General features: G+C 47.7%; 1 protein-coding gene across 1 annotated transcript in view; it reads right to left on the reverse strand.

Annotated features, from left to right (window-relative positions):
- Positions 1–2686: 2686 nt before the first annotated feature.
- Positions 2687–12082, reverse strand: part of ZNF8 (zinc finger protein 8) — a 15857-nt gene continuing 6461 nt past the window's right edge. The window contains exon 4 of the mRNA XM_032263361.1: positions 2687–4466. Within this exon, the coding sequence (XP_032119252.1) occupies positions 3028–4466 (1439 nt within the window). The 3' untranslated portion in view covers positions 2687–3027. The remainder of the gene's footprint in view (positions 4467–12082) is intronic.

A 12082-nucleotide genomic window follows, 5' to 3' on the forward strand; every position in this document is an offset into this window, starting at 1 on the left:
GTGTGTGTGTGTGTGTGTGTGTGTGTGTGTGTGTGTGTGTGTGTGTGCGTGCGTGCGTGTCTGGGGCAGGAGAGCAGGGGAGGCAGGTGGGAGTACCAGCAAAAATATATTACTCATGTTTGAAAATCTCCACATTAAATCCCTAAAGATTATTCAGAAAAATAAGTGGCCGGGCATGGTGGCTCATGCCTGTAATCCCAACACTTTGGGAGGCCAAGGTGGGAGGACTGCTTGAGCCCAAGAGTTCGAGTCCAGCCTAGGTAACACAATGAGATCCTGTCTCTGCAAAAAACAAAAATACAGGTATTAGGCATGGCGGCACATACCTGTGGTCCCAGCTACTTGGGAGGCTGGGGTGGGAGGATCACTTGAGCCCAAGAAATCAAGGCTGCAGTGAGCCACGATTAAACCACTGACTCCAGCCTGGGTAAAAGAGTTGAGATCCTGTCTTGGCCAAGTGCAGTGGCTCCCGCCTGTAATCCCAGCACTTTGGCAGGCCAAGGTAGGCAGATCACAAGGTCAGGAGTCTGAGACCAGCTTGACCAACATGGTGAAACCCCGTCTCTACTAAAAATACAAAAATTAGCCAGGCATGGTGGCATGTGCCTGTAGTCCCAGCTACCCAAGAGGCTGAGGCAGGAGAATCCCTTGAACCCGGGAGGTGGTGGTTGCAGTGAGCCCAGATCATGCCACTGCACTCCAGCCTGGGCAACAGAGCAACACTTCATCTCAAAAAAAAAAAAAAAAAAAAAAAAAAGACAATTGAGACCCTGTCTCAAAAAGGTAAAATAAATGGATAATCTTCCTTATTTCATACCAACTATGAATACTGCGAACAGTGAAGGGTACACTAAAAAGTACATCATGTATAAGCTAGCTAACAACATTTGCTAAAATCAAGCTTATACGATTGCTAGTCCAGCCTGATCAATCAATTTGAAGGTTGCTTTGTTTTTGTTTTTGTTTTTTGAGATGGAGTCTTGCTCTGTCATTCAGGCTGGAGTACAATGGTATAATCTTGGATCACTGAAACCTCCGTCTCCTAGTTCAAGCGATTCTCGTGCCTTAGCCTCCCCTAGGTAGCTAGAATTACAGGTGCATGCCAGCACACTCGGCTAATTTTTGCAGTTTTTTTGTTTTCGTTTTGAGACATAGTCTCACTGTGTTGCCCAAGCTGGAGTGCAGTGGCGTGATCTTGACTCACTGCAACCTCCGCCCCCAGGTTCAAGTGTTACTCCTGCCTCAGCTTCTCAAATAGCTGGGATTACAGGCACCTGCCATGGCATCCAGCTAATTTTTATATTTTCAGTAGAGACGGGGGGGGGGGGGTTTCACCATCTTGGCCAGGCTGGTCTTGAACTCCTGACCTCATGATCCACCCTTCTCAGCCTCCCAAAGTGCTGGGATTACAGGTGTGAGCCACCACGCCCAGCCAATTTTTGTATTTTTAGTAGAGATGGGGTTTTACCACGTGACCCAGGCTAGTTTCCAACTCCTGACCTCAAGTGATCTGCCCTCCTCGGCATCCTGGAGTGCTGGGATTACAGGTGTGAACCACTACACCCAGCTTGAAGTTTTAAAAATGTCAGCTACGTTGCTGGGCTGGACTTATACCCAGGTGGATTCTCCATTTTGGCACTACTGACATATGGAGCTAGATAATTCTTTGTTGAGGAGCTGTCCTGGGCACTATAGGATGTTGAGCAGCATTCTTGGCCTCTACCCACTACATGACAGGGGCACAGCAACCAAACATGTCTCTAGATGTCACAAAATGTACCCTGGAGTCAAAAGCACCAGTCACAGCAACCAAAAATGTCTTTAGATGTCACCAAATGTACTGGAGACAAAAGCACTATCAGTTAAGAACCTCTGGCTTGGCCGGGCATGGTGGTGGCTCACACCTGTAACCCCAGCATTTTGGGAGGCCAAGATGGGCGCATCATGAGGTCAGGAGTTTGAGACCTGCCTGGGCAACATGGTGAAACCCCTACCTCTACTAAAAATACAAAAATCAGCCAGATGTGGTGACGCGCTTATAATCCCAGCTACTCAGGAGACTGAGGCAGGAAAATCGCTTTAACCTGGGAGGCAGAGGTTGTGGTGAGCCGAGATAACACCATTGCACTCCTGTCTAGGTGACAGAACAAGACTCCATCTCAAAGAAAAAAAAAAGGAACCTGTGGCTCATAGCAATACCAGATATTTTTCAAGAGGAGCTGTAACACTCCCCTGCAGGGAATGCTATGAAATGTCATGGGGGCTTGTCACCTAATTGGGTTGGAGATGTGGTTGAAAGGTGAGCAGGAGCCATGCATGCTGCAAAGATGGTGAGGAGCAGAACTGGCCCCTGTGGACCACATAAACAGATGTAGAATAACCAGTTTTCAGTGTATGAACTGAGAACCTAACTTGACTTCACCCGTAAACACAAGCTAATTGCTGCATACTTGAAACTTACCCACAATTTCCCAGGAATGCAATAGCATACTGTTTTGTTCAAAACTTTTCCAAGTTAGTTACTAATTTGGAAAGTCACGTTCCACACAGGAAGGCTCCTCACAGTATTTCCATGGCCAACATCATACCCTCTACCAGTCCGCAAGCAACAGGCTACTGTCCCAGGTCTTCCGGCAAAATCAGGCCCACACACAGTGACAAGGAGAAATACTGCACCAACTCAGTACACATTACTCTACAATTTACTCTACCATAAATTACTTTCATTTTAATGATCCTTTACAAAATGGGGCTGCATATTGATTTTTTTGACATTACACATGTGGGTAGGTGATATTACCTGTGAACTCACTGTGGTGTAATGGACGTTATGTTGCAAAATATGTTGTTCAAGAGGGCACTGAGTTTGATAGATTGTGAACCAACCAATCTCAGGTGCTTGGGAAGCATCATTTCCTTAGAAAGTCAGAAGTCACCAATGACTACCCCCAGCCCCTTTCCATGAGTACACTATGTAGACTTACATTTTTGTACCTGTGGTTAAAAGTCATCAGCAAAGTTTCTCTCCTATGTGGATTCTCTGATGTCAAATACCATGGACGCACCCACAGAAGGCTCCTCCACCCCAATAACATGCACAGGGTTTTTCTCTTGCATGATTTTTTGGATGTCAAACAGAGCCAGGGCTCTGCTTTCTGGCTGCCCTGCCTTTGCTCCACCTGCAGAGCTCTTTCTGGAGTTTGAGTGCTGATGCTGAACCAGGTGCGAGTTCCTGTTCGAGGACTGTTCACGCCGCCGGTTTCGCCCATGGGGCTGCTGCTCTCTGGTGTGAGTTATCTGGTGCCGGATGAGGTGAGAGCTCTGAATGAAACATTTCCCACACTGATTACATTTGAAGGGTCTGTCGCTCCGGTGAGTCCTGTCATCTTGACTCAAAGGTGGGTCACAGCCCAGGGCTTCTGCCCATTCCTGCTTTGTTAGAGCTGGCGTCTGCTCAAAGATCAGCCTCTGGCGGCACTCAAAGGGCTTCTCCCCAGCATGCTTCCGCTGGTGCTGGGCCAGGGATGAGCTGTGCCTGAAGCCCTTCCCGCAGTGGTTACACTCATAGGGCCTCTCCTCGGTGTGAGTTCTGAGGTGCAGGAAAAGGCAAGTGGTCCGAGAGAAGGATTTCCCACACACACTGCAGGTGTACGGCTTCTCCCCAGTGTGTGTCCTCTTGTGCCGACCCAGGGATGAGTTCTGGTTGAAGGCCCTCCCACAGTCCTGACACTCATAAGGCTTCTCCCCAGTGTGAATCCTCCGATGGACGGTAAGGTGTGTACTATGGCAGAAAGACTTCCCACATTCGGCGCACTTGTAGGGCTTGTCTCCAGTGTGGATTCGCTCATGCTGAACCAGGGAGGAGTTCTGGCTGAAAGCTTTCCCACACTCTTTGCACATGTAAGGTCTTTCTCCCGTATGAATCCTCTTGTGCACCGTGAGGTGTGCATTATGGTTAAATGACTTCCCACAGTCAGTACATTTGTAGGGTTTGTCCTGCACCTGGCTTTTTGTGAGTTCTGTAACTGGAATGGCCTGACTGGAAGCTTTGTGACAGTCACTGTTTTCACTGGGCTGTTTTTCCGGGGAGCCTGTCTGCTGATTGAATAGGCTTGAGTCATGTTCTGAGTCTGTAATCTGTGAGTCATAAGTATAGAAATATTCTCCTCTAGAGATCTCCGGGAATGGATTTGGGTTGGAACTCAGGGCACAGTTTTCCCCCAGTCTGAGAGTTTTGTAGCCTTGATCTTGAACTGGTGCTTCTTTGAGGCCAAATTCTAACTGCTTCAAGTTATTCTGGTCCTTGAGTGCCGAGCCCTGGCTCTGACACTCCCAGCCTTTCCCTAACGTGGTGGGATAAGGAGCACCTCTTGGGAATCCCTCCCTTCCTGTCACAGGGGAAGGCTCCTCTTCAGGAAGGCCCTGTTCCTTGCCTGATGCTTGGCCTTCAGATCGAGGCTCGCAGCCTGAAAGAAAACCCAAAGATCTCTGAGCTGTTGGGAGATAAAAAAGGAAGATGGACAGGCGGCCTCCAACACCTTAGGCCTATGTTATTGAACTAGTATCCTAACCAGCTGCCCTGGCAAGTCCCCTGATTCTCCTCTTATTTCAACATCAAGTGCCCTCAAACATGGCTTCAAGCATTCGACAAACATTTATTGAGCACCTGCTGTGGGCCACGCACTGGCAATGAAGCAAAGGTATATTAGTTCCCTGTTTTGTTTATTGCTGTAATAACTGACCAAAAACTTTGTGCCTTAAAACACACACTTATTATCTTATAGTTCTGGAATGCAGAAGTCCTAAAATCAAGGTGTCGGCAGGGCTGCTTTCTCCTGGGGAGGTTCTAGAGGAAAATCCTTGCATCTTCCAGTTCCTAGAGGCCGCCTGCACTCCTGGCTTCCTTTCACCTCTGGAGCCAGCAGCACAACATCTTCAAATCTCTCTCGCTGACCTCTGCTTCTGTGGTCACATCTACTTTTCTAATTCTGACCCTCTTGCTCACCTAGTATCTGAGATAACCAGTTCTGGGGATTAGGACAGGAACTCTGTCTTAAGCCAGGCTCCCCTGCTTTCTCCAAGCCCTCTCAAGCCCCCTCATCTGCTCTTGTCTTTACTACAACACAGGTCATGTGCTCATTCATTCAGTGTCCACCTCATCACACTAGACTGTTCACAGTCAGTGCCTAAAATGACAAGTAGTAGAAGCTCAAAAATATCTGTCTCAGTGAATGCTGAAGGCACTTATTGAGGGAATGAATGAACAAGAGCTTGACAACAGGAGAGATGCTGGAGGAACTGAGGCTGGCCGGGTGCCAGGCTCCCTGGTCTGTCACCTCTGGCCCCCAAATTTGATTCTCTGGCTAGGAGTGGTGGCTCACGCCTGTAATCCTGGAACTTTGGGAGGCCAAGATGGGTGGATCACTTGAGATCAGGACTTCAAGGCCAGCCTGGTCAACCCTGTCTCTATTAAAAATACAAAAATTAGGCATGGTGGTATATGTCTGTAGTCCCAGCTACTCAGGGGGCTGAGGCACAAGAATCGCTTCAACCCAGGAGGTAGAGGTTGCAGTGAGCCAAGATCACACCACTGCACTCCAGCTTGGGTGACCAAGAGAGACTCTTTCTCGGAAAAAAAAAAAAAAAAAAATTGACTCTCTGCATAGCACCCAGAGGTTTCTTCTAAAATACAAGTCAGTCCATACAAAAATGTATATATGAATGTTTATTGCAGCACTATTAATTAATAGCCAAAAGTGGAAACAACCCAAATGCCCCTCAACCCAATGCCCCATATAGTCTATATAGTTAGAGTATAAACAAAATATAGTCTATCCATACAATGGATATTATTCAAGCACAAAAAAGAACAAAGTACTGACATATGCTACAACATGGATGAACCTGGAAAACATTATGTTGAGGGAAAGAAGCCAGACACAAAGGTCACAAATTATAAGATTCCATTCATATGGAATTTCTAGAACAGGCAAATCCATAGAGACAGAAAGTAGATTACTGGTTGTCAGGGGACAGGAAAGATGAAGAGTAACTGCTAATGGGTGACTTTTGGGGTGACTGCTATGGACTGTTGATAGCAAAATTCCTATGTTGAAACCCTAATCCCCAATGTGAGGGTATTAGGAGGTGAGGGCTTTGGGAGGTGATTAGGTTACGAGGGTAGGGCCTTTAAGAATGAGATTAGTGACCTTATAAGAAGAAATACCATAGAACTTGCTTCCTCTCTCTCTGCCACATGAGGACATAGCGAAAAGGCGGCCTTCTGCAATTGACGAAGGAACTGAATCAGCTGGCACCGTGCTCTTAGAATTCTAGCCTCAAGAACCATGAGAAATAAATGTCTGTCACATAAGACACCTAGGTGGTAGTATTTTGTCATGGTAGCCCAAGCTGACTAAGATGGTGATGAAATGTTCTGCAATTAGATAGTGAAGACAGATGCACACAATCTGTAAATATACTCAAAACCACTGAATGGTACACTTTAATAGGTGAACTTATGGTATGTGAATTGTATCTCGATAAAGCTATTATGCAAAACCAAAGAGACCACCCTCCTCCTCACTGCAGGCCAGCCCTGGTAACTCCTCCATTCACCCTACAGTCACTTCTGGGGATGGACATGCCCCTGTGCCCTCCTCCACCATGTCCTGGCTCACTTCATCTCCTGACTCTTGCCCCAAGCACACTCTGCTCCACATGGCTCCTTACATCCATCCAATGCATCCTCCACACTCTTTCCTGGGGCCCTTTGCACCTGCTGCTGTCTCTGCCAAGAACCCTCGTCCCTAGACATCTGCCCACCTTGCTCCTTTGTGCCCCAGCTTGTGTCACTTTCTCAGAGAGGCCTCCCTGCCAGTCCCGGGGCATGAGGTTCCCACCCCACCCTCCCCAGGTGCATTTTCCTTTACAGCCTCATCACTCCCTGGCACTGGCATCCATTTCTCAGACTTCCATCTCCCAGATGTGTGAGAGCTCAGCCTTTCCTGTCATTTTCTTTGCTGCATCCACAGCACAAACAGCAATACATGGCAGGTCCTCAGGAACATCTGTGGAACAGGCTCATGAACCAGGAGACTGGCTGAGAGACAACACAGACGAAACACAGAGACTGAATACAACACTGCTGACCCCGGCCAAGACTATCGCTGCCTACTGGAAGAGAGTGGAATACATCCGGAGGAGGGGGACTTGAGAACACTAGTGAACTGGTCTGGCGAGGAACAGCAAAGAGCACTGAGGTTGGGCCAGGCTCCAACTCCAGCCTGACTCCCGGGTGCCTCCAGAACGACTCACTGATCCTGGCACTTGGGAAGCCACGGAGTCCCTGAGAGAGAAGGTGAGCAGTTGATGAGGAAAGGAAATGGGAAAAGACCTAGGACTCAAAAATATTAAAAAAAAAAAAGTAATTCAATCAAGACAGTTGCAGGTGGGGAAAAAAAAAGAGCTGGGACTGCAGGCAGCCAGGAAGTGACCTGCAGCAGGTGAAGTTGAGCAACCACAGGAGGGAACCAGTAAGGAATGAGGCCAGATGAGTGACAGGGGCCAAGAAGGGGCTCAAGATTGCAAAGCCATCCCTGAGCCCACCAATGCCTGTGGGTGCAATGGGACTGGGGATATGCCCGGACAGGGATTCTCTACCACTATTTTATTTTTGAGACAAGGTCTTTCTCTGTCACCCAGACTGGAGTGTAGTAACATGATCTCAGCTCGTTGCAACCTCCACTTCTTGGGCTCAGCCTCCCAAACAGCTGGGACCACAGGTATATACCACCACACCCAGCTAATTTTTTTGCCTTTTTTGTAGACATGCGGTTTTACCAGGTTGCCGAGGCTAGTCTTGAACTGTTGGACTCAAGTGAACCACTCGCCTTGGCTCTTCTCAAAGTTCTGGGATTACAGGCTCCCAGCCTCTTTTCCTTTATTTTTTAATGCTCTGTCACTCAGGCTGGAGTACAGTGGTGCAATCATAGCTCACTGCAGCCTCGAACTCCTGGGCTTTAGCAATCCTCCCACCTCAGCCTCCTAAGTAGCTAGGACTACAGGCACGTGCCACAATGTTGGATAACTTTTAAATTTTTTTTGTAGGGAAAGGGTCTTCTTCTATTGACTAGGCTTCTTTTCTTTAAAAGTAATTTTAAAATGTACTCTCTCTTTTACTCATGTGGTATACTGAATAATGGCCCCTAAAAGATGTCCCCATCCCAATACTTGGGAACCTTATGCAACAAAAGGGATATTGTAGCTGTGATTAAGAATCTTGAAATGGGAGATTATCCTAGGGCCCTAAATCTGACCAAAGGGCCCATATAGGAGGGAAGCAGAAGGGTGTGAGTCAGGGAAGGGGTTGTGATAACGGAAATGCATCAGAGTGAGGCAGTCTGAAGATGAAGGGTCCATGAGCCAAGGAGTCTGGGCAGCTTCCAGCAGCTGAGAAAGACAGAAATGCATTCTCCCTGAGAGCTGCCAGAGGAACTAGCCTGGATGAACAATTTTGAACTTCTGACCACCACAACTGTAAGAAAACAAGTCTGTCTTTTTTTTTTTTGACACTGAACCTTGATCTGTCATCCAGGCTGGAGTGCAGTAGTATGATCTTGGCTCATTGCAACCTCCACCTCCTGGGTTTAAGGGATTCTTATGCCTCAGCCTCCTGAATAGCTAGGATTACAGGCATGCAACACCATGCCTAGCTAATTTTTTTTGTTTTTTCTGAGACGGAGTTTCGCTCTTGTTACCCAGGCTGGAGTGCAATGGAGCGATCTCAGCTCACCACAACCTCCGCCTCCTGGGTTCAGGCAATTCTCCTGCATCAGCCTCCTGAGTAGTTGGGATTACAGGCACGCGCCACCATGCCCAGCTAATTTTTTGTATTTTTAGTAGAGACGGGGTTTCACCATGTTGACCAGGATGGTCTCGATCTCTTGAGCTTGTGATCCACCCGCCTCGACCTCCCAAAGTGCTGGGATTACAGGCGTGAGCCACCACGCCCGGCCAACCTAGCTAATTTTTATATTTTTAGCAGCAACAGCATTGTGCCATGTTGGCCAGGCTGGTCACAAACTCCTGGCCTCGCCGGGCGCGGTGGCTCAAGCCTGTAATCCCAGCACTTTGGGAGGCCGAGGCGGGTGGATCACGAGGTCAAGAGATCGAGACCATCCTGGTCAACATGGTGAAACCCCGTCTCTACTAAAAACTACAAAAAATTAGCTGGGCATGGTGGCGCGTGCCTGTAATCCCAGCTACTCAGGAGGCTGAGGCAGGAGAATTGCCTGAACCCGGGAGGCGGAGGTTGCGGTGAGCCGAGATTGCGCCATTGCACTCCAGCCTGGGTAACATGAGCGAAACTCCGTCTCAAAAAAAAAAAAAAAAAACAAACTCCTGGCCTCAAGTGATCTGTCAACCCTGGCCTCCCAAAGTGCTGGAATTATAGGTGTGAGCCACCACACCCAGCCAAATCGGTGCTTTTTCAAGGCACCTAGATTGCGGTGCTTTGTTACAGGAGCAACAGGAAATTAATACAAAGCATTACATGGAAAATATATTTTTGTCTTAACATAAAACCTTGAACACCTTCTGCTTCTGGAGCATTTATAATTGTCTAGATATTAAGTTACTGAAACTGTCCATCATGATTTTGACCCCATACTGCTAATCTGTGCAAGCATGACATTCTGCTTAATATTTATGGGCACATGCTTTAGATCCTGGATTTGGTTATGGCATAAGATTTGTGAGTGACAGGCGTATATCCAGGGTGATAAGAATTTGCTTCTGACATACATGTTTGAAGTAACAGCTGCAGGAACACAGAGTCTGCAGCAGATCCACCCCACTCCAGGTTGATGGGTCACACCCTATCAAGGAGGCACATATGTTTTTCTGCAGAATCAGAAAGCCCTGGGTGGCATCAGAAGTATCTGGGTGGGAGGCTAATCTGCAGGCATTGCTGGTTGCACAACCATGGCCAGATCCTATTTGTTCTAGAATGTGGTCAGGGTACCAATGTACCAGCCATAGTAAAGGGATCATGACTTGCCCAAGCCAATTATGACGATCTAGACACCCCCACCCCAGCTTTCTAGCCTCCCTAGCAACTAGGGTCAGTACAAGTGGAGGTGACCTACTTCTGGCTAAAGAGACCCTAATAGGTAACATCTGGAGTTCTGTCAAAAGGGGACAGATGAGGCTGGCACCATTCTTCCTACCTCCTCCCCTCCTTCCTGCATGGGGCACAACTGTGATGGCTGAAGCTGCTGCAGCTGCATTGTAATCCCCAGGACGGCCTGGGAAAATCACCTCTGAGATGCCAGGGCAGTCCCAGCAGATTCAGGGCTCCTGTTTTGTGAGAAAAATGCTTCTCTCTCTGTTTTTTTTTCTTTTGAGCTGCTCCAACTTGGTTTTAGGATATCTATAGCTAAACACAATTCTTAATATAAAGAAGAGTGTGGGGAACAAGTTTACAGAATCTAGACACTCAGCCAGATACAGTTTCTCACACCTGTAATCTCAGCACTTTCAGTGGCTGAGGCAGGAGGACTGCTAGAGCCCAGCAGATTGAGACCAGCTTGGCGGTGTAGCAAGATCTCATCTCTGCTAAAAGAAAAAAAAAAAATCAAAGTTAGGCATAGTGGCTTATGCCTATAACTCCAGCACTTATGAGGTTACGGGAGGAGGATTGCTTGAGCCCAGGAGTTAGTTTGAGTAGCCTGAAGCCTATATAAGATGGCAAGACCCTGTCTCTACAAACAACAAAAAAAAGAAAATAAAATCATTTTTAAAAAAGGAAAAAAAAGCCGGGCGCAGTGGCTCAAGCCTGTAATCCCAGCACTTTGGGAGGCTGAGGCGGGTGGATCACGAGGTCAAGAGATCGAGACCATCCTAGTCAACATGGTGAAACCCCGTCTCTACTAAAAATACAAAACATTAGCTGGGCATGGTGGCACATGCCTGTAATCCCAGCTACTCAGGAGGTTGAGGCAGGAGAATTGCTTGAACCCAGGAGGCGGAGGTTGCAGTGAGCCGAGATCGTGCCATTGCACTCCAGCCTGGGTAACAAGAGTGAAACTCCATCTCAAAAAAAAAAAAAGAAAAAAAAAATTTTTTTAATTAGCTGGGCATGGTGGTACACATCTGTAATAACAGCTTCTAGGGAGGCTGAGGTAGGTGGATTGCTTGATCCTAGGAGACTGAAATCATGCCGCTGCACTCCAGCCTGTGCTACAGTGAGACTATCAAAAAAAAAAAAAAAAAAAAAAAAGAAAAAAAAAAAAAAAAGAAGAAAAAGAGGCAGGTGCAGTGGCTAATATCTGTAATCCCAGCACTATGAGAGGCCAAGGCAGGAGAATCACTTGAGCCCAGGAGTTTGAGACCAGCCTAGGCAACACAGTGCAACTCTGTGCCTTTACAAAATAATAATAACAATAATAAATTAGCCAGATGCGGTGGTATTCACCTATAGTCCCAGATATTCAAGAGGCTGAAGCAGGAGGATCATTTGTGCCAGGCAGGTTGAGGCTGCAGTGAGCCATGATCACGCCACTGCACTCCAGCCTGTGCAACAGCGACTGTCTCCAAAAAAAAGCTGGGCATGGTGGCTCATGCCTGTAGTCCCAGCACTTTGGGAGGCCAAAGTAGGTAGACTGCTTGAGCCCAGGAGTTCGAACCCAGCTTGGGCAACATGGCGAAACCCTACCTCTACTAAAAATACAAAAATCAGCAGGGCGTGGCGGTATGCGCTCGTAAGTCCCAGCTACTTGGGAGGCTGAAGTGGGAGGATCACTTGAACTAGGGAGGTCAAGGCTGCAATGAGCCGTGATAACGTCACTGCATTCCAGCCTAGGCAACAGAGTGAGACCCTGCCTTAAAAACAAAACAAAAAACACAAAGGGTGGCTCACGCCTGTAATCCCAGCACTTTGGGAGGCCGAGGCGGGTGGATCACGAGGTCAAGAGATCGAGACCATCCTGGTCAACATGGTGAAACCCCATCTCTACTAAAACTGCAAAAAATTAGCTGGGCATGGTGGCGCGTGCCTGTAATCCCAGCTACTCAGGAGGCT

Source organism: Sapajus apella, unplaced genomic scaffold (assembly GCF_009761245.1).
Source record: "Sapajus apella isolate SASKATOON/1434 unplaced genomic scaffold, GSC_monkey_1.0 scaffold135, whole genome shotgun sequence".
Lineage (NCBI taxonomy): Eukaryota > Metazoa > Chordata > Mammalia > Primates > Cebidae > Sapajus > Sapajus apella.